This window comes from Myodes glareolus, chromosome 3, assembly GCF_982192425.1.
Source record: "Myodes glareolus chromosome 3, mMyoGla1.1, whole genome shotgun sequence".
NCBI classification, from domain to species: Eukaryota; Metazoa; Chordata; class Mammalia; order Rodentia; family Cricetidae; genus Myodes; species Myodes glareolus.
The window spans coordinates 26,280,946-26,303,034 of NC_142028.1; the positions used below are offsets into that span (position 1 = coordinate 26,280,946).

Here is a 22,089-nt window from a genome sequence, read left to right on the forward strand (position 1 = left end):
TATGAACGCAGCCTGTCTGTGAAAAGTGGCAGCCAGCGTGTCTAAACCAGAGCAAGATTAACTAGTCAGGCCCAGTATGACCAGTAGCTGGGTGGACTCATTTTCTCTACAATCTCTTTCTAGTCCACCCTCTGACCATGAAAAGAGCCATACAGAGAATAACGTAAACGAGAGCTTCCTGGGGCTCCTATGGGCCTACCAGGCGCCCTTCAGAGCTTCTGCCAAGATGGGGCCAAGTGAGAGGGCTCCTGGCCTGGGAGTACACATACTACCTTCCTGCTCAGTGCTGCAGTGCGCATTGTTTTGACATGTGCATACCTTCCATCTCACATTGCCTGAGGGCCTGAGGAAGGTGTGCTCCCCAAGCATCTGCACACAGCAAACTCCTGGCTTCCCACCTCCTCCCCGCACTTAGCTTTCCCAGGGGCAGGGACGGAGGTACAGGTTCCTAGTCCACAATGAGGGTTCTGTTTCTCTCAGCCTGATCTTGGGACAGACTAGTTTGTACAGTCAGAGATGGGTCAGCCTTCTGAGGGTCTCTGGTTTGTTTTGGCTCAGCATGGCATGTGCCATCTAACTTCACTTGGCTGTGATCTCTGTTGCCACTGGGAAATTAGCCTCACATGAACCAAGAAGCTCTTTTCCTATCTCAGACCTTGGACCCTGGGATAATCATCTGCCCTGTCAACCAGTTTCCAAATTCTTACTTTGAAGTGTTGGGGCTTGTTACAGCTTTCTCTCTCTCTCTCTCTCTCTCTCTCTCTCTCTCTCTCTCTCTGTGTGTGTGTGTGTGTGTGTGTGTGTGTGTGTCAGGGTTATCACCTTTGCATCTCAGGCTGATTTCCAACTCATCCTCCTCCTGCTTTGGTTTTCAGGGTCCTAGGATTGCGGGCACAAGTCACCACGCCTGACTAGTGTAAGATTTAACAAGGAACAGTCATGCAGAACCTGATCTTAAAGAACGGGCTAAGAATCCACTTTCTGGCCCGGGCCAGCCTGCCCTCACCTGCTGGTGCTGACCTGCCTAACTCTCAGGGACACCCGGAAGAGTTACCACCAATGACAGGCAGAGAGCATGCCTTGTCTTGATCGCTGACGTTGCTTGGTTTTCTATGAACACCTTAAGCATTCCTCTGCAGCTTCCTGGGCTGGTCCCTGGGCTGTTCTTTGATCACAGCTCTGTTCCTTACCCTCTTGGTTTCTGTTTTTAAGTTTTTATTTTTGCATCCCTCTATGGTGCTGTGACAACCGAACAATACCTGGTATCAGAGCATGCCTAAGTCTACAGTGATGAGTGTCATCTCATTATCCCAGCGCTAGGATACTGAGTGTTTTGGAAGACACATAAGCATGCAAGATGGCCACATCAAATAATTTCCTATTTCCTCCCACTGGATGATTCTATGTTTCTTTAATCACTAATAATCACACAATCTCACTGTTAACAGACCTGTAAATGATCTGAGTGATGGGGTGGGCATCTTTCAACTGTTACATGGAAGAGTTGTTGTTTCTTATTGGACATTGTAAAACAGAAAGTACCCAGCTTCTCTCCGGAGCTGTGCTCAGACTGAATAAGGATAGTACTGGTATTGCGCTGGATGGGAAGGCAGAAGGTGCTGCGGATGCTCACACAACCCCATGCATGTGAGTTTGTTTCTCATTCACTCTTATACCAACTCCAAGTTCCTTCCTTCACCCTCTTCAAGCATTTTCTTCCGCTGTTGATTCTGGATTCCTCCTCCCTTCAGAGAGCTGCCCTGTGTGTTTTCAGTTTTACTGCTTCCAGGTTGCCCATCCCCATAGATGCTAGAGTCTAATGATGGTCTGGTCTCATTAGCATCTTCAGAGCCTTTTCTTTGGGTGTCCTCTGTGCACTTGAATTAATCTGCCTCTCTTCCCTCATCCCTGTTCCCGGTTCCCTAGGAACATTAGCAGACAGCTTCCTCTGGAGGCTTCGTCAGAGTCTCTCTCTGGCCAACCTCATTGTCCTGTCATAGGTCAGAGCATTTTTGTGTGACTCTGTTGACTCATTCTGAAGCCTGAGGACCTGTGAGCAGAACAAAGCCAGGGTGAATTAATGTGCGGTTAGGAAGCGGGGAACAAGCTGGGCCTTTGCTATGGTCCTGATTTCATGTTTCCGCCACATTCCTTTCCTTTTTATCATTTAACTTGAAATCCACCACTTTCCCATCGCTCCTCTGTCCACTGCCTGCACGAGATAGGAAAGTTATCTGGCAGGACACAGCCCTAGAGGCCCTGAACCTTAGTCAGAGGCCACGTCACAGAGACAGAAGTCCTCCAGAGAATTAGACCCATCTGGGCACAGCTGGACAGCTTCGTCTCTAACCCCAGCCACAACAATGCACTTGCTTCCAGAGGACCATGGGTGTGTAAGAAATAAAAACCCCCTGGATTTTCATATTGCAATGTTGTCGAATTAAAAGCTGACATCAGGCTGATCTTCTCCCCTCTGAGGAATGGCAATGTCACCTCTTTATCTTCTCTGAAGCCTTCCGGGTTTCCAGAGATGGCTGCAAACCCAGGACATGAGGCGGCATGCCCAGTGCTCTGACCCTTACAACATTCAACCTCTGCAAGAATTGGTGACCTCCAGAGGGACTGACTTGCAAAATCCCAGGTCCAGAAGGGATAGGGGCCAACTGGCTTATTTATTTTCATGAGTAATGGTTTCATAAGAGATACAGAGAGGCGGAAACAGAAGTGGTGGCCTCAAATCCCTAGAAACTCATTTTATGGCTGAGACATCTTTGGGAGGTACTTAACCTGCTGGACAGCAGCTGTTGTGGCTGCACTTAACTCTTAGAAGACGCAAGAGCAGGGAAAGAAAAGAGGCCACAGATGTAATCTCGAGGAACATGAGCCTAGTGTGCTCAAACCCTAGTTCCCCTGCTTATTATTTATTTAACCTCACTCCTCAGTTTCCCCAGAATGGGATATACGAAACTACTTACCTCAGTGGGGTGGGTCTCAGGATTAACAATATCACAGATATTAATCTGTGACTCCTGGCGTTTTTATTGTGGAGGGGCTCACCATAAATGTGCTCCACACATGCCAATCACCTTGTTAAGCAAGAGAAGTCAGACTTGGACAGACACTTATCACACGTTTTTTTCTCACATCACAGAGAGGTGCAAACAGAAGAGTTGACACTTGGGAGTGGACAAATAAAGGTAATGAGAGGTGACTATGCTCAGAGTCCATGGCACTTGTGGATGAGAACGTCATAAGAAACCCATCACTTTGTGCAGTGACTGACTGTGTGCTAGTCTGTTTTTTTTTTTCTATGCATGTCCGACAAGAGCAGTTTGCAGGTGTGTAGTCTGGAGCCGGCTCCTGGGTAGGAATGCTGGTCCTCAGGAGGTGATGCCCCCTCTGCAAGGGCCAGCCCCGATACAGGCTCGTCTCCAGTGCTCTACCACCTCGTGGCCCAGCTCCTTTTCTCATTTCAGTCGCTTGCTGGATACCCAGAAATCCTCTGTGTGTGCTGTAAACTGAGCCAAAAAGAGGGAATCAGAAATTGCTCTCTTTTGAGTATTTTGAAGGATGGTGAAACCTTGTTAGGAATGTTGCTCCGGGGACTGAGAAAACACCATATGTGGGAAAGCATTGCTAAGCGAGGAGAATAGCGTGCGCGCACTGGAGATGGGCACTAGGGAGAGGGTAGGAAGGGGGTTTTACTGAGGTCTTTAACAGGTCTTTTTCTAATTATAGCCAAGAAGAGCCTGGGGACTAGGGCCTGTTTCAGAGCCAAGGCCTCTATTTTCTTTGGGAAAAGAAGGCAGAGTTGATTGGCTTCCAATCCAGGCTTGGCAGAAGCCCACGCAGGATTGCAAGCCAGTAAGCAATGCCTTGGGTAGATCTTGATTGGTGTCGGTGCCCATTCAGTCAGTGGATCCTGAAGCTCTGCAGCCATGTTGAGCTCCAGGCTGGGCTTGTAGGATTAAATAGACAGGCTTCCTCATGGTAGGGGAGGAGACCTGCCACTAATAACAGCAGTGGACGGTTGCTGAAGCTGAACCTTCTTCAGATGACTGTGAGCGTTCCATAAGGGAAAGCAAATTCACTGCTGTGGCCACCTTATCTGACACTGCCCTCCTGTTTCCATTCCCCACACTGGGGAAATAATCTTCTAGGGAAACTCCTACCCCAAGAGACAGGATAGGAAGTGAAGGGAGTCTGACCAAAAAAGGGCTAGAGATCACACTTCGCTTCTCCCCGTGGCCAGAAGAATCACAAACCTCACTTCCTATTTCCTGCACTTGCTTCCTTAATCTCCCGTCCCTGTGTATCCAATTCGTGGGGTTCCTTGTCTCCAACAACCAGCATGGCTGGCCGGAGCTCCAAGCACGTGTAAGCAATGACAATTGGGAGTTACCATGCTGGTACAGACGGCTGGGAGCCAGATGTAGAAAGAGGAATTTTCCAGATGTTTGGTATTCTATATGTACATGCAACAGAGACAGGCATGCAGCCCGCCTGTTACCATGGACAACTCAAGTTCGTGTTCAACTGTCGTTTCTAGTACACTCCATGTGTGCCTGATCGTGCCCTTTCTGTTACGTGATTATGAAAAAGCCTTGTCGAGCTTGAGAAAGAATCGAGTGTCCTCTAATCCCTGACATTAGCTAGCAGTCCATCAGGCCTCAATTTCCCCCCAGCAAAAATGAAGTATCTAGGAGTCTTTGCAACCTGGAATGTATTGTTTTGGAAAATCCAAAACGAAGAAAGGTAAGAAGGAAGGAAAGGAGGGAAAGAGGAAGGAAGAAAGGAAAGGATAAAAGTAGATTTCCAAAATGTAGTCCAGAGGATGCCTGCTGGGATTTGAGCAAATCTTGCAGACAGTTTAGAAACACTTTCCAGCCTCACATGGCACACTCTCAGGACTCCCTCCCAGGTGGATAGATGATAAGGAACAGTGTGGGTGAGGGGTTGGGTGAGGTCCATGCTAACTTCCACAGGCCTGTGAAGGATGCTAGACTTCCTAAAGTAGCCATTTGGAGGATAGACTGACAGAACAGGAAGGAAACATGTTGCTGTTGTGGAAGGCAGTTGGAGTGCGTCAGAGAAAGGCCAGCTTAGGAAGCCAGGCGGCGAGGAGCGGGAACAGTCTCAATGTAAGTGGCCATGAAAATGGCAAGGACGGAAGCCTTGCCCGTAAGTCACAAAGCTTGCAGAGAAACAGTGAATCAGGTTAGAGTGTGGGGCATGAGAGCAATGCAACTGATGGGAAACAAGAGCAGGGGGCAAAGACACCGCTCCACCTCCTCTTCCTCCTAGCACTGTATACAGTACTAGAGGCTGTACCTGGAATTTCTCTCAAAGGCTCAGGTATCCAAGGTTTGGTTCTGGCTCTGCAGGTGCCGGGAGCTTGCGAGAGGCCTTCACAGCGCTGGAGACATGCCCTGGGATAGTGCTCTCTCCTCCTCCCCTCCTTCATTTTTCTTTAGCTCCAGGCCATGCTTGATTTTTCTTTTCACTCAAGCACACTCTTTTTTACCGTATCACAGAACCAAAGCCCAAGGTCGATTCATCACGATCTGAAGCGTCAGAAGCTGTGAGCCAAGAAACCTTCTTCTTCTTCTTCTTCTTCTTCTTCTTCTTCTTCTTCTTCTTCTTCTTCTTCTTCTTCTTCTTCTTCTTCTTCTTCTTCTTCTTCCTTCTTCTCCTTCTTCTCCTTCTTCTTCTTCTTCTTTTGGTTTTTCGAGACAGGGTTTCTCTGTGACTTTGGAGCCTGTCCTGGAATTAGCTCTTGTAGACCAGGCTGGCCTCGAACTCACAGAGATCCACCTGCCTCTGCCTCCTGAGTGTTGGGATTAAAGGCAAGTACCACCACTGCCTGACTCAATAGGGTTTTTCTACCAGTAGCTTTTGCTTCAAAATTCTTGCTACCATCCCAAAGACTTCCTTCTTTGCCCAAGTCCATCATACCATCCAACACCTATCTTACCAAGTCATACTCATAACTACCTTTCCCACCTTTGTATGGGCTTTTACTTTACACAAGAGGCCCTGCACGTACAAATATCATTCCTGATGTGCCGCCGAGAGCGAGGATGCTAATGTGTCCGGGTGTTGGAACAACCTGGTAAACTGTTTTAGATAGACTTCCAGTTTCACATGATCTTCTTGCAGCTGTCCTGGGGCAAGGGTGGAGGCTGCACATACTGTTTATCTTGTGGTCTTGAAGTTTCATTTCTTTAGGTTTGCAAGACTGACGGAAATGTCCCTTCGCTGCAGAGTGGGAGGGAGATTAATTTCCTTGTGGGAACCATTTTCCTGGGACAACACAGATCCTGGAGTGGTGTCTAGGGCAGGCAGCCATGTTAGAATTCTTCCCATGGCTTTGCCCTTGAAGGAGTCAGTCATCCTAAGAGCGGTTCCCCAGGGAGAAAGATGGCCCACTTATCCACAGAGGCAGGCCAGGAACCAGCGGGTAGGCGGTCCAGTTAATGACTGGACCTTTGTCAGCCTTTGGGGATGAGAGAAGAGATGAGGAAGTAGCTGTGTGGTAATTCTGAGGACAGGCTCTTCGCTGAAGATTCAGAATCGGGCCTTCTTTTCCACAGCTTATGCCAACTTTGTTTGTTCCGTTTGTTTTCCCCCTGGATTCTATAAGATCTTTCTGAAAATACCAACACTGAACCAAGGGAAAGGATTTTATTTTCCATGTGAAGACAGGACTCTGAAGAGAAAACACCCATGGGGCCACTGGGGTGACAGCAGCGGGGATTAAGAAGTGGATGCTCAGGGCGTATGGTGAGGGAACTGTTAGGTCAGGGTCACCAGCTCAGCTGGCTTTCCACCTGAGAGTCTCCCTCTTGGGCTAACCTCCCGGAAACATAGGCTTGGCCCTAGCGCTGGAAAGGTGTGTGAGGAAGATCTCCAGATCGCTCTGCAATTAATTCCACAAGGACTCTCCAGGAGCCCTGTGCTGAGGTTCTGTTATGGCAACAGAAGAGAGCGGTGGGTTAAAGAACCATTTCAGGAGAGAGGTGGTGGAATCAGATGGAGGACTACAAAAAGTAGTAGAAAAATGGAAACTAAACATCCCTAGGAGAAAAAAAAAAAAAAACAGAACTAAAATCAACCCTTGCTTCTCTGAGCAGGTAGAGTCGTTCATTTGAGTTGAGTTTTGCTAGGTCTCTCTCTGCGGCAAGGGGTGCTTCACGGAGCTGTGGGTTTTAGGGTTGATGGATAAGAGGGGTGCGCTGGTGATGCACAGCCTTCTGAGAGCCTGGCAGAGCACCTTGGCACTTAGGCCCTCTCAGCAGGTGGCCGGTGGCCTTGTGTTTGTTTACAAGGACAGGAGGAGCCAGGTATGAGCCTCTTTCTGATGCTACACTATAAAAACAACAGGCCCAATGGACAGCCTCAGTGTGTCCTTCTGGAAGGCCCTACAGGTTAGAATTGGACCGGTAACACCATGTGTCTTGAGGAAATTACAAGGCCCTGAACTGAGAAAGCAGTACACGGATGCAGTCTTCAGCGCTGCCTCGGTAGAGTGGAGTAGAGTGGGCCATGTGTCTTTCCCAAGCTCAGGGGACTTGTCAGGATGTCACCGATGCACAGCGGGAGGCTGGGGAGCAATGCAGACATCTCATGTAGAAACAACTGGTGCTGTCAGTCTAGAAAGCAAGCCATCCAGAGCCCAGTGGTGCATTCCCCAGGATTTCTCAGGGGCTGGGGGAGGAAGCTGCCCCTTCTAAATAGCAGGAAGGAGCTGTGCTGCTTCCTTAAATGGTGGTGCCCTCTTGTTACTCTCAGAGATGTCAGCCTCAGGCAGCTGACACCAGAAAGACCCGGACTCTCTTGTAGCCAGCCGTTAACACCTGTGTTTCCTCTTTCCAGATCTTACAGGTGAACAAGGTGATGTCCATCTTGTTTTATGTGATATTTCTCGCTTATCTCCGTGGCATCCAAGGTAACAACATGGATCAAAGGAGTTTGCCAGAAGACTCGCTCAACTCCCTCATTATAAAGCTGATCCAGGCGGATATTTTGAAAAACAAGCTCTCCAAGCAAATGGTGGATGTGAAGGAAAATTACCAGAGCACCCTGCCCAAAGCGGAAGCCCCCAGAGAACCGGAGCAGGGAGAGTCCACCAGGTCGGAATTCCAGCCCATGATCGCAACGGACACAGAACTACTGCGGCAGCAGAGACGCTACAATTCGCCCCGGGTCCTGCTCAGTGACAGCACCCCGTTGGAGCCCCCTCCCTTGTATCTCATGGAGGATTATGTGGGCAACCCGGTGGTAGCCAACAGAACATCCTCACGGCGGAAACGGTACGCGGAGCATAAGAGTCACCGAGGGGAGTACTCGGTGTGTGACAGTGAGAGCCTGTGGGTGACCGACAAGTCCTCAGCCATTGACATTCGGGGACACCAGGTCACGGTGCTGGGGGAGATCAAGACCGGCAACTCCCCGGTCAAACAATATTTTTATGAAACAAGATGTAAAGAAGCCAGGCCAGTTAAAAACGGTTGCAGGGGAATTGATGACAAACACTGGAACTCTCAGTGCAAAACGTCCCAGACCTATGTCCGAGCACTGACCTCAGAAAACAACAAACTCGTAGGCTGGCGCTGGATACGAATAGACACTTCCTGTGTGTGTGCCTTGTCTAGAAAAATTGGAAGAACATGAATTGGCATCTGTCCCCACATATAAATTATTACTTTAAATTATATGATATGCATGTAGCATATAAATGTTTATATTGTTTTTATATATTATAAGTTGACCTTTATTTATTAAACTTCAGCAACCCTTACAGTATATAAGCTTTTTTCTCAATAAAATTCGTGTGCTTGCCTTCCCTCAGGCCTCTCCCATCTGTTAGCCTTGTTTTGTGACCGGGCTCTTGGGAACCCTTCTGTAAAAACCTGTGTACACCAGTATTTTGCCTTCAGTATTGTCAAGGCCATGACTGTGGTTTTAGTAAACTTCTTAAAATCAGACGATGTCAGAGTTGTGTATAAACAGAGTTCTATCCCCTTCTGGTGTATTCCACGTTGGATTAATGAATTAAAAGAACCGCTATGGCCTCTGTTGAAAATGGTACCTTGTAGCCCACGGCTTGGCATTCTCCTCTGGACAGCAAGCTCAGGATCAGGTCCTCACTTACTCTTCCCAGCTATGGGGCCTGCCAATTAGAGCTGTGGTCTGTGCCAATAATAATGAACATGGCAATTTTACTTTTCAGCACATTTGTTGTTTGGGGATTGTGTAAGGGTTGGAATATTTTTTTTTTTCTTTTCGTTTGGCTTTGGTTTTGTTTTTGCTTTTGTTAAGTGGTTTCATCCTTTTAGACAGGAAAAAATTGCCTAACTATTCCTAACAGATTTTATGTGTATGTTTGTATGTGTGTGTGGTGCTGGGGTTCGAACTATAACAGAAAAATTATAGATCTCCCCAGGAACAAACTGAAATGGCTAATGAATAATCCATATACAGAAGATAAATGTACTCATTCCAGATTCTCTTGGCCCAGAGCCTTCACCATGAGCAGTTGTAAATGGGAAGACTTGGGAGAAAGATCTGGTTCAAACTCCAGCCCCTCCCCCATGACCTTGCAAAGGGTTTGAAGACTACCAGAGCCTGGGTTTCCTGGAGATACAGTCACTCTGAGATTCCCAGGATCACTGATACATCAGTCAAGTCCACATTAAAAACTTAGTAGCCAGAGGTAGACTTCTGAGAGTGTCATGGCCTTGTCCATTGCTTCCTTCTTTCCAGGGTATTGCGGTTAACCTTGTATCACTGTTAATTGATGCAACCACGAGACACAAACGGTCCAAATGCAAAGGACTTTCCTGGTGCCTGCTGAGTCTTGGCAAGGGATCACTGTGGTGATAACCTCTGGTCCTTGTGAGAATAGGGACATTAGTCAGGCCTCGCCCCAAAGAGTTTCTTGATGTCCTGTTCCCACGGTGACACAGTTCATCCTGTTGGGGCTGCAGCATAAGTACTCTGGAGGTACAGAGGTCTACTGCTCCAGCTTGGAAACTTCTCTGACAGCCCTAAAGCCTGCTGCATGCTGCTCTGACCTGGGTTGCTCTGCCTCAGTTTAAGGCCTACGTGTGCTCTCTCTCCAAGACCTCTAACATGGACAGAAAGAAGACGTGTCCTCCATATGACATGAGCGTTTGAAACACATGCAGCAAATAAAACATTATTTTATGTACAATTCTGGGTCCTAAACTGTGATGACAGAAAACAAGAAACCTACTATGTCCCCACAATGCACTGGACACTTTCAAAGACAGTTGACATTATTTGCCAAAGAAAGGAGGAAAGAAAGGAAGGAAGGAGGGAGTGAGGGAGGGAGGAAGGAAACTTGAGGACGGTATTGTCATCTCAGGATGAGGAATGAGGGAGGGTGAACTTGACGGCAGTGATTTTGCAGGGAATTGGCAGAGTAAAGAGTTAGGCTCATATCAGTGATGACAGCAGATGCCTGCTGTCTCCCTTCCCTCCTGTTTCTCTTCTGCTGGGACAGCGTTGCGTTTCCATGGCTGCTGCAGTGCTGGGGACGAGAGGCACAGTTCTCTCGTGGAGCACCGCTGTAGCCTGTGTTTTGCTTCTGTCTGTGTTCAGGACAGGGAGACCAGCAGGTAGCCACGCGGGGTCTGATGGACAGCAGAGCTCGGTTCTAGGATCTCCTCATTGTGGGGACCCCATGAGCGTTTCTAAGGAAAACGTACCTCCCCCCGCTGCTGGAGGCCACCACACTGAAGACGTATAAAGAGCTGAGGTCTGGATGTGAGTGACAGTGGTGACGGGGAGAGGGTGGGCACAGAAACGCTCGCTCTGAGATTCTGGGGGAGATCCATGGAGCAGAATATTTATTAAGGCTTATCCATCACCTTAGGAGAGCACCTGCTAAGTTCCCTTTTCTCGGGTCTCTCACCAAGCCTTTTTCTCCATTGGCACAATGGAGGATATTGCTTACCCTCCACACAGTGGAACAATATTCTGTTAGCTGTTACGCCTGGTTCCTTTCTGAAGGTAGGCATCATGTTCTTCCTTCACCTCTAATGCTCTTTCCAGGATATTGTTGTTACCCTGGGTTTGGAATTTGTTTCATTACTCTGTTTGTTGCCCCCTTTCTCTGTGCGGGTGCCTGTGTGTCTATGTGCCCCCGTCATCGTTCATTTAGTCAGCGTGAATGCTCTCCACGGAGGCTGGGGAGACCATTTACATCGGTGTTTACCGTCGCTGACATCTCGGAACACGTGTCCAAGAATGAAGCCTCTGTTCACAGCTCTCCAGAGACTGACGTGACTTCACCCGGAGACTCATCTTCAGGCCTCAAGCTCTGGCGACCTTGGGTATGCAAAGCCAGTGCTGAGGGCCTGTTCTTAGTTCCTGCTCCACTTCCCAAGCACCAGCTTTGTCCAGGGATACCATGGCTTCTGCCTCAACCAGAGTACCGTGAAACCCAGGAAGAGCCTGTCCACAGCAACAGCCCCTCACTCTGCCACTCTGGCTCCTGGACTGAGATCTGAATTCTCTGCAGTCTCGTATGTCTGAAAGCTCCTGCATCTGGAAGCTTCTTCTTCAAGATCCCTATTCTCACTTCTCAAGTTTTACGTTCTCATAACTTTCTCAAGTGACAGTGGGCTGGTGACCTACTTGAGGTACATACATGTTCCCCAACACCTTGAAATGCAAATACTTCTGTCCTGACTTAAGTCTCTAGGTTTTGGATCTGGAGGGAGGCTGATCCAGCCTTGAAGAGCAGGACGCTGGTATCGATGGGAGCCCTCTGAAGACTACGGGTTTGTTTGCATTAATGCTCAACCTTGTGGAATCACAGGGTATAGAAGGGGCTGATGTTCCTCCACAGATGCTACTGTGCTGGGACCCCAAATAGGGAGGGGCAAAGAGGCAGGGAAGAAGTTTTCCAAGGGTAACAAATGTCCTTTCTTTTTTTAAAAAATGTTATTTGTATGGGTGTTTTGCCTGCATGTATGACTGTTTCCTACATACATGCCTGGTGCCAGGCCAGGAGAAGGGATTAGGTCCTTGGGAACTGGAGTTACAGAAAGTTGTGGGTCACCAAGTGGGTGCAAAAACTCCAGGACCTGTGGAAGAGTGACCAGTGCTCTGATTTGCTGAGTCATCTCGCCAGCCTCACCAAACGCCCTTTCTAGATGGAACTGATTACCGCTGCTGTGTCTGGCTGGGTTGAACTGTTGTGTGGGTCACTGACATTTCGGGTTAAATTACAGAATGCTCTGCAGCAAAAACACATTAAAGTTTATTGGCAAGTTGTGAAACACAGCCTAATGAATTAGACAACTATTCACATGGAGATGCATATCTCATGGGTACCTGCACACTTCTCTCTGTCTCTCTCTGTCTGTTTGTCTCTCTCTTTCTCTCTCTCTCTCTCTCTCTCTCTCTCTCTCTCTCTCTCTCTCTCGTGTGTGTATGTATGCCCGTGTGTATGAATATGTGTGTGTAACTATTTTGATATTCTAACCATTGATGTATCGCATGTTTAAAAAGGAATTAATGCTTGAAACAGATGTTATTGAGCATTTAATAACCTTGAGGAATTAATTTAACCTTGAGGAAACTGAGCTGCCAGCTAGCTGGGGAACTTAAGAAAGAGACAAGAAAGCATAGATGAGGTAAACACTGGACAAACAGAAAAAATAAGAGGCCGAGACTAGGGATTCTCCTAGGAGCCGTGACAGAAGGTTCTGGAACTGTGGCTCTTCCAATCTAGAAAGTAAGTGACAGAAGATGGCACTGGGGGCTGCAGATGAAAACTAAGGTGGAACCAAAGTCAAGGGGGAAACCCTAAGAATGACGTCATTTCCTGGCTGCTTTCTTCACGCTAGGTACCGAGCGTGAATCTCGATGGATTCTCAAGCCATCCCTGGTGTTCCAGCCTCAGTGCACAGCTGAGGGCGTTTTGTTGACAAAAGCAGCCTTCCTAAGGTCACATAGCCAATCAGAGGGAAAGGCCAGATCGGAACCCAAGGAGTCTCCATGGCTTCAAAGCATAGTGCTAAGTGCCTGAGGGGCCCTGGCCTCTGACTTTCAGCGGGGTCACGTGGGGGTGTGCACTTGGCACAGTCAAGGAGATGACAGGGTCAATACTTCTGGGTTCCAAAGACTGTTCTGATAGTGTAGAATGGCAGCCTCCGCCGCAGGCTCCCAGCCACAGGGGTTCTTAATGTGGTGGAAAGAAAACAAGCGGGGCTGTCTTACCAGACCCCCAGATTAGGGGCAAAGTGGCCGTTGCTTCCATCTGGAGTAGAAAGACTGGCAGCCTACAGTAGCCATTTAGGTATTTTGTAAGGAGATAGAAAGCAGGAATTTCTATTTAGACACAAACTTTGAGATCCAGTAATCCATGCTCCCTTATAAGGCAGAAATCTATTTTTATTCATTTGATACTTTAGAAAAAAAATGGCATGCCTACTAGGTAGTGGGCACTCTGCCCAGCTGGGTGCTCTGTGCTCTGTGCTCACAGAGGTATCGTCTCCCCTGGAAGAGGAGCGAGTAGAAGGGATGGGGCCTCAGGGAAGGCAGCGTGGAGTCGCCTTGACAATTCCCACGCCTCATGATGAGTGTGCCTCCGCCAGCAGCTTGCTCTATTTTAAAACAGCTGTGACTATCTGATAGAAAGTCTCTCCCGCCACCGAAGCCAAATCGAGAGACAAAAATAGTTGCAGCTCGGTTGTCAACAAACGGGCTGCAGGCATCCAGAGTGTGGGCAGCTAGATGCTGCTCAGGACACTCAGGAAAGGCTCCGTTGAGACATGTGACCCCCGAGGTGGCTCTTAAGGGATTGGTTGGAGTTCTGGGAGGAAGGAGCAGGAGAAGGACATGCCGGGCAGACCCAGCACACAAAGGTGGAGATGGGCAAGAATCTAACACATGTAGGGAGAACGTAAAGGTTTGGTGTTACAATGTCAGGGCTCTGGGGAGTGAGAGAGGGTGGTGGAGATAGGCTAATTCAAGGCCAGGAGGGAAGGGTCTGAAGCTTCTAAAATTTGCCTCCTTAGGTGCTGAAGCCTTAGGTCAGAATCACCTGAAGGACTTGTTGAGACCCATCCTGATGACTTGGACCCCATCCCTGAGTTTCTGATTCATTAGGTCTGGGGTGCGGTTGGTGGATTGGCTTTTCTAGGATGTTCCGAGGGGCTGTCACTGCACAGAGGAAGATCACTGAGTCACTAGGCAGTGAGGAGTACACGAGAGGTTCTTCAGCCTGCCTTTCAGAAGACGGCTTTGGTGGCAGCCTCGTTAACAGAGAAACAGGAGTCAGTATCCTGGAGTGAGAGCCGGGTGATTGGCAGCAAGTGACACAGAGGAGGCCTGCAGGGAGGAGAAGGCGGTAGGGAGCGAGAGCAAATCAGATTAGAGAAACAGTTTACAGATATGTGCAGTCAACATGGGTTGTGACTAGCTAGGTGTGCAAGGTGAAACTCAGAGGCATTACAAAGAACATGCCCCTTCAGATCTGTTTCTGAATCCACTCTGAGAATGTAACAGCGTGAAGGAACCATGACCAATAGGTCCAAGGTGCCCATGGAACTTCAAGGTAAGGATTCCTCCAGTGCAAAAGTTGATTGTTGGCCTGCTTGAAACAAAACAAACAAACAAACAAAAACAATAAAAAACCAATAAAAACAAAAGAAGAAAAATAAATTAAAAACACACACACACACCTTGGAAAGAGCTCAGCACCTCTGAACATCTCCCTGTACTAATGAGTCGAGTCTAAGTTCAGTTAAAGCCAAGGCCATCGGTCATCAGCAAGCCAGACAGTGGGAGTCACCTCCCTCAAGGGAGCCACGGCTGAGGTCTCTATTTCAGAGTGTCCAGCTCATCTTCCAATGTAGTTTGGAAGCTGCAAAGGTTGCTGGGAGATTACTGTGAAGAGGGAATGAGGAAAGGAGGTCCAGGATAACTGCATTCTCAGGTAAATGTCATGACATGGGGATAGATAGGCCTTAGACGGCAGTTTTGCATACCACTGTGAAAGACATTGCTCTTTCTTTCTCTCTCTCTCTCTCTCTCTCTCTCTCTCTCTCTCTCTCGTGTGTGTGTGTGTGTGTGTGTGTGTGTGTGTGTGTGTGTGTGTGTGTCTGGTCTGTGTCTGTGTGTTGTGGTACTCCAGATTAAATCTGGGGTTTCACAAATGCTAGGCTGCCAGGCAGACATTTCACTACATAGGGACTCACACTCTGTGTGTAGCCCAGGCTGACTTCAAACTCATGATTCTCCTAGATCAGCCTCTTGAGGGCTGAGTGCTGGGATTGCAGGCCAACCTCCAAGAAAGTGGTAACAAGCCTGATCCCCAAATGCATATGTTAATGTATTTGAAAGTGAGTCCCTTAGAAGGTAACTAAGATGAGCTCAGTGAGGTCATGAGGGCAGGTCCTCTCTGAGAGCGTTAGAAGTAAGGGAAGCAGATCTGAGCTAGCATGCTTGAAGCATCCCCTCATCTGATGCTCTTTGCCATGTTCTGATGCTCAATGCTGGCACCATATTCCTGGCATCCTCAGCCTCTACCCAGCCTCAGGAATCTTGGTCCAGCAGCAGGAAGCTGCCCAAGAGAAAAGCAGACACCTACGAATCTGATCATTTCCTGGGTGAGCACTTTCCCTAGCTGTGGCTGCAGAAACGCTGCTTGGTCGACAAGGAAAAGCTCACAGGAAACAAATACCTTTGTGCCCCAGAGCTCCCAGGCATGCCTTCCCAACCTCAGATGCTCTTCCCTTGTCCTAGGCACCACCCTTCATCTGATTCAACCATGCTCTGTCTTCAGGCCTGGGGTTTTTGTTTGTTTGCTTGTGTGTGTGTGTGTGTGTGTGTGTGTGTGTGTGTGTGTGTATGCATGCATGTGAGAGTGCGCATGTACACACATAGATGTATTTATGTGTCTAAGTATATGTGGCAACATGCAGGCCGACATGGTGCTGGACAAGTATCTGAGAGTTCTATATCCGAATCTACAGGCAACAGGAAGAGAGAGTGAGCCACTGGGCCTGGCTGAGCTTCTGAAATCTCAAAGCCCACTCCCAGCTGGTCACTTCTTCCAACAAAGCCACACCAATCTAACAAGGCCACTCATCCTCATCTTTTCAAATAATGCCACTTCCTATGAGCCTATGGAGGCCTTTTTTATTCAAATTACCATGTCCACCTTGTTTTCTGAGACAGAGTTTCTCACTAGGTCCCAAGGCTTGCCTGTTAGGTTAGACTAGAAATCTAGGGAGCCCCAGGGACCTACCTGTCTCTACCTCTCCAGCATGTGTTTATATGGGTGCTAAGAATAAAACTCGGGTCCTCATGTGTGCATGGCAAGCACTTTCTGACTGAACTATCTCCCCAGCACCCAGGGCTTAGTTAAGAAAGAGAGAGAGAGAGAGAGAGAGAGAGAGAGAGAGAGAAAGAGAGAGAGAGAGAGAGAGAGAGAGAGAGAGAGAGAGAGAGAAAGAAAAATAGCCTCCTTTTCCTTAAGGACCCTCTCAGGGGCCTCTCCTGTCATGTCCTGGAGTTATTTATGGGCAAGCCTTTCTTCTCCCATTTTATATTCTCGTAGGAACGAATTATATTTCAACTCACATAGCGCAACTGAAATTATATATGTAAAACTATTTGTGTAATTACTTATCCACCAAGTTGTCCCATTTGGCTCTGTGCCACTGTGTGTCATCCTGTTTGAGGCAGAACTTTATCCCAAAAGCTGTGTCTAGGCCACAGTAAAGCGCTAAGGCAATACTTGTGCAAAACGATGAATGAGTCCCCTTCACACCTGCAGTTACAACTGGGAGGGGGTCCAACCGTGGAGAGAAGAGGCGTTCTGAAGAGGGCTCTGTTATCTTTTATTACTTACACATCTCTGATGAGTTAGCATTGATGGTATAGAATAACAATGTCCTTTTCTAGCCAAAGATATTTTTAGGTTTCCATTGTTACTTTTAAAAACTATCATTGTACAATATTGTGGGTTTACTATACTTTGCTTGTATTTGTTCTCTGTTACCCAAACCCTGCCCCATCTCCTCCCTCTCGGTCTAAAGATTTGAAGCTCCCTATTTCCATCTGAGTGGAATGCTGGAAATGAGACTCAAATTGGGAGAAAACAAATTTTAAGCATAGCTACAGGAAGCATTCTCCAAGGTTTGTGAATTCAAGACTAAGAACATCTAATGCCGAGCTGGTGAACACTAGCCCATCCTCTCTGCACCCATTCTACGGGGACATACAGAAGCTCCTGTGAACCTGCTCATCTTTTGGGAATGCAATTAGAAGAAAAGTGACAGACATGGGCAAATCAGAGTCATGCCTTCCTGAATGAAGTTTACTTTAGAGTCTGTGGCAGGGCAGGCTTGGGAAAGCTAGGACACAAGGAAAGGATAGAGAATGAATGGAGACTTTGCTGGGGTGGCTCACAAGGTCAGGATGCCTATGAGAAGTAGGCCATGCCAAGGAGTAATTCATGGTCCCAAGTAAGGCTTAGGATCCCTAACCAATCAAAAGCCAAACTTGGACAATAAAAGTGCAAATAGGGCCAGATTTCTGAATCACTTCCCCTTTCTTCAATTCTGTGAATTGAAGAAACGTTCTGTGTTTTATCCGGACTTTACACATTGATTTTTGCAAACAGGGAGCTCAACACTGCTTGCTCCACCCCCACCCTGGGACTTATACCCATCAAACCTGTTCCTCTGCAGAAGAGCATGCTGCAAATGAACCATTTCCCTGTCTTAGGGCAGGCTTCCTGGTCCCCTTCCAACTCTGAAAGGCCTCAGGAGCAGGCAATAGGCAGGGTCACACCCTCTGAATTCCTATGCCTAGGGCTCCTGCTGGCAGGTCTTCAGCCAAAGTAGGTAGGGACCTTGGCCCCACCCAGAGCTAAGTTTCTGCCGCTGACACCCTAAGATTTCCTCTAAAGCAAACACCGAGAAGAAGGCTCTCCTTGGGGATTTTCTTAGAGTTGTCCTTGACTCATTTGTACTCAACAACTTCCAGTTTTCTTTCCTGAAAAAAGGGAGTATGAAAACATTTCTGATTCAGTTACAAAGTGTCCTGGGTTGCACCAACGGTAATTTGAGCTGGGTGGGCTCTGGGACACACCATAAAGTCCAGACTATAGCCGACCCAAAACTATTAAGTTGCCTAACCTTCGGAGAAGTTAGGCAACACATTCAGAAATCAAACAGCCCATGCGGCATGAGAACCAAGCCTTCCATGTTTTTCTCCGTATTGCCTGTGATAAAATATTCTGACCAAAACAACCTGCGTGAGAAGGGCTTTTGTGTAGCTCCCAGTTCAAGGTCGTGGTGGGAAGTCAAGATGGTGAAAGGTTGAAACAGCGGGTCACATCACAGCCACAATCAGGAAACGTGGGCAGTAAAAGCATGCTCATGTCATTTGCTTTCTCGACTTTATATAGTCTAGGACCCTGCGGAGAAAATGGTCCTGCCCGCAGTTCAGAGAGGTCTTCTCATGACAGCTAAGGCAATCAGGATCATCTCACAGACACGCCAGAAGCCCATCTTCCTCTGAGATGTTTCTGGATTCTGCAGACGACGTTAATCATCACACTGCCCTAGGGCAGGCAGACGAGCGTCAGGAAGGGCCCAGCAGATCTCACTGGGCTGCTCTCCTACCACCATGGGCTTTTCCCTCTCAGTTCCCTTTTAGGTACCTAGATTTTTCTACACACAGTCTTCAGTCCATGGCTAGCAGACCCTACAGGCGCCAGTTCTGTGGTTGGTACTGTGAAGCATGGACCAGAGTCACGCAGGTACAGATGGTACTTCTGCCACTTGCCCTCATGTGATACCTAAAGCAATTTCTCTAATAACCTATCCTATAGACCACTGCTGCTTACCCCTGATGAACAACAAAAACTTCATCTTAAACAGGAGCCTAGGGGCTTCTTATGGCATTGAATCCTAGGGAATTCCTGAGAACCCTGGAGGGGTCAGGGAAGCTCCAGGGCGGACAAGCCAGTGCCAGACCACAGAGAAGCTCCGGCAACAGTTGCTACTAACTGGTAGTTAAATACTAATAAGACACTAATTGGTATTTTAACAACTGGTCCAGCTGAAGCGCCATGCTGCCTCCTCTGATGTTGTCAGCACGGCACACAAACATGCAAGGAAGTCTCTTCCCATGAAAGGATGACTGAGCGCAGAGGGTTTGTTGTGAAACTTGCACAAGGAAGCTAATTGGAAAAAACCAGTACCACAGAGATGGTAGCCCCAAGCCTCAGCGGCACGGCAAAGCATCCTGTGGGACCATTCGCTGCCAGAGCATGAGGAAACCAGGCTGTTTGCAAGCCCCAGAGAGGAAATCCAGCTGCTGGACCCACACAGTATCCTACTGGTTGCTACCTTCCCTCTTAGGAAAATGTTTTGTTTTGTTTTGTTTTCTAGTATAGCCGAAGTCAGTTGAGCGCTTTGGATTTCTAAATCCAGACTAAATGCAAAAGAAGTTTTCTTAAAATTGTAGCCTCCGAGATGCAAGGAGCAGAGGACCCCTGATGCCAGCAGCTTCCTGCACAGGTGCCTCCCATCTTCTGCATGCTATGGCCCACAGTGCTCCTAAAGAACACCCCCCCCCCTGCAGCTTAGGTCTGCGGGAGGTGAGGGCAGTAGTATAACCTCTGTATTGGATGTAGTTTTATGTACAAGACTCACAGCCACCTGTGTGTTGCCCAGGCCTGCTAAAAACTGACTTGAGTTGGCTGCCAATGGACTCTTGACCTCTTCTGGCCGTCATCAGACCCCATGTTCCACCACAAGGTAACAGATAGGAAAGACACACCATGGGGGAGAGAGCATGGTGTCAGAGGAATCAAATCTCTCTGTGCATCCATGTCTCCCCTGCCACAGCACCAGCTCTGGACCTGACCCTTCTGCCTTCCTCTTTGATATACATATTGTAGCCCAACCTCCTCCTGGGGGGGGGCAGGGAGGGGTGGGAATGAACACAAGGTGATAGCCTTTTCAGTAGCTTTGTGACTTGCTTTTAGGAATAAAGACCTCTTTATTATGTCGAAGTGAGTTAGGGGAAGGGAGATTTTCCTCCATAAGCAAGGAAATGGGCGAGTGCTCAGATACTGTAAAATGTGCAAGCAGACAGCATAGAGTTCTATGCACTCAAAGATCTGCTGGATCTTTCTAGAGAGAGTGGACATAGTCTTGAGGAAGAAAGAGATCCTGTGCCCTATGGAAATGAGCCGAGACACAGGCTTTTTTGTTTGTTTTTGTTTTTTGCTTGTTTGTTTGTATTTTGGGCTTTTTTTTTCGAGACAGGGTTTCTCTGTGGCTTTAGAACCTGTCCTGGAACTAGTTCTTGTAGACTAGGTTGGCCTCGAACTCACAGAGATCTGCCTGCCTCTGCCGCCTGAGAGCTGGGATTAAAGGGCATGTGCCACCACCGCCCAGCAAGAGACTGGCTTTTAACAGATGGGACACCTAGGCCAAAGGGTCTTATCCATCTAGAAGGGTTCTCTTCAGACTGACATAGTGAACTAGCTAGGTGGTAGTTCCAGATTAGGTCCCAGGATGCCCCCACACCATCTCTAGAAAATAGACAGGTTCAAAGTCACATAGAGGAACAAGACCTGAACAATCATCAAATCCCAGCCTCAGAGGCTGACGGAAGACTCAGGAAGTCACAGTTGTTTCTTCGCTCACCCTCTCTCGGGTCAGAACTGTTCCGACCACTCGCTAGTCCCTTCATCCTGATGAGAGCCGACTCTGGCCCCTGCTGTTCTGGTCTCTTACAGCTGGAAATCCAGGTGCTGGATCCCAGTCCCAGGGTGACCATGCTGTCCACATGGTTTCCTCTTAGCCTGTCACGTTTCTGTGTGAACTTTTGACATGAACCCTGCTTCCTATCAGCCTGACTATCGGTGACATCATTATCCTCAGTGCGCTGTCTTGTAGCCTCTCTCAGATCCACAGGCCTGGTCCAAGGCAGTGGTTCATCCTCCCTCTTTTACCCCATGAGCAGAGCAAGAATGTTACAATTCCTCAGGATGTGGGGAGACAAAAAGCTGGGGTCTTGGGCTTTAGGATCACAAGGTTTCTAGTTGCCAGCTCCCTTGGGCAAGATGCTGAGGAGTGAGGCAAGGGCTTACTCTAGCCAGTGCAGGCAGAACAGCTTTTTACAGGCATTAGATGAGAATTTTCTAGAGAGGAATTTTCATCACGTCATCCACAGAGGTTTGCAGGGATTCCCTACCACTGTCTATAGTCAAAAACTACAAGTCGGGTACATGGGACCCCAGCATCTCTTCTAGAAATTTCCCTGTTTTTTACTGAGCTCAGCACCACCAGTTTTCTCTCACCTCCCCCGCCCCCATCAAGCCTCCCTGGAGTCCAGTCCCGCCCAGTACCTCCAAGGCCTTTTCCTTTACTAATCCCAGCCTTCATTACGCCGCAACCTTTCTTCCCTGCAGGCTCAAAAGTGATGCCAAAGTGGCTGAGGCAATGGCTCCGTGGATAAAGTACTCACTGCACAAGTGTGAGGACCCAAGTTCCAATTCTCAGGACCCATGGGAAACCGATGTGGAAGCTCACATCTGTAATCCCAGAAGCCTAAGGCAGGGTGGAAAGAGAATCTGCAGAACTTCACAGGACAGCTAGCATGGCAAACGCAATGGGGAGCAACAATGAACCCTTCCTCAAAGAAGGTGGGGAGCCACAGCTGAGGCCGACATTGTCCTCTGACCTTGCCCCTCCCCCACTGCGCTCACACACATACCACATAATAATATATTAAGGATAAAAAAGTGGCCACTCCTGCGCAGACCACCGAAGCAGCAACATGTAAGCTGACAACTGAAAAAGAAATGAATAAAGAGAGCAAGTGGCAATAATCCTGTAGCAGAAGACACAATGGAGGGGTAAGTGTGCTCCTGACTCGCCACACAAGCCCGGTAAGGGAACACACAATTTTCCCACCATCCTTATCTCCCTGGGTATTCCAAAGGGGGGGCTTCCCCCAGCTAAACCCTCTCTCCTCCTACCCCATTCCCGCTTTCAGCCAGGAACCCCTTCCCTTCCTCTC

The 22,089-nt window shown here is 48.2% G+C and overlaps 1 protein-coding gene across 3 annotated transcripts in view; it reads left to right on the forward strand.

The window, feature by feature from the left end:
- The window catches only part of Ntf3 (neurotrophin 3), a 66,329-nt gene extending 57,344 nt beyond the window's left edge, over positions 1-8,985 (forward strand). For all 3 annotated transcript variants that reach the window (XM_048444096.3, XM_048444097.3, XM_085687163.2), the window contains exon 2: positions 7,876-8,985. In XM_048444096.3, coding sequence (XP_048300053.2) covers positions 7,876-8,673 — 798 coding nt within the window. In that variant the 3' untranslated portion in view covers positions 8,674-8,985. The remainder of the gene's footprint in view (positions 1-7,875) is intronic.
- Positions 8,986-22,089: the final 13,104 nt, after the last annotated feature.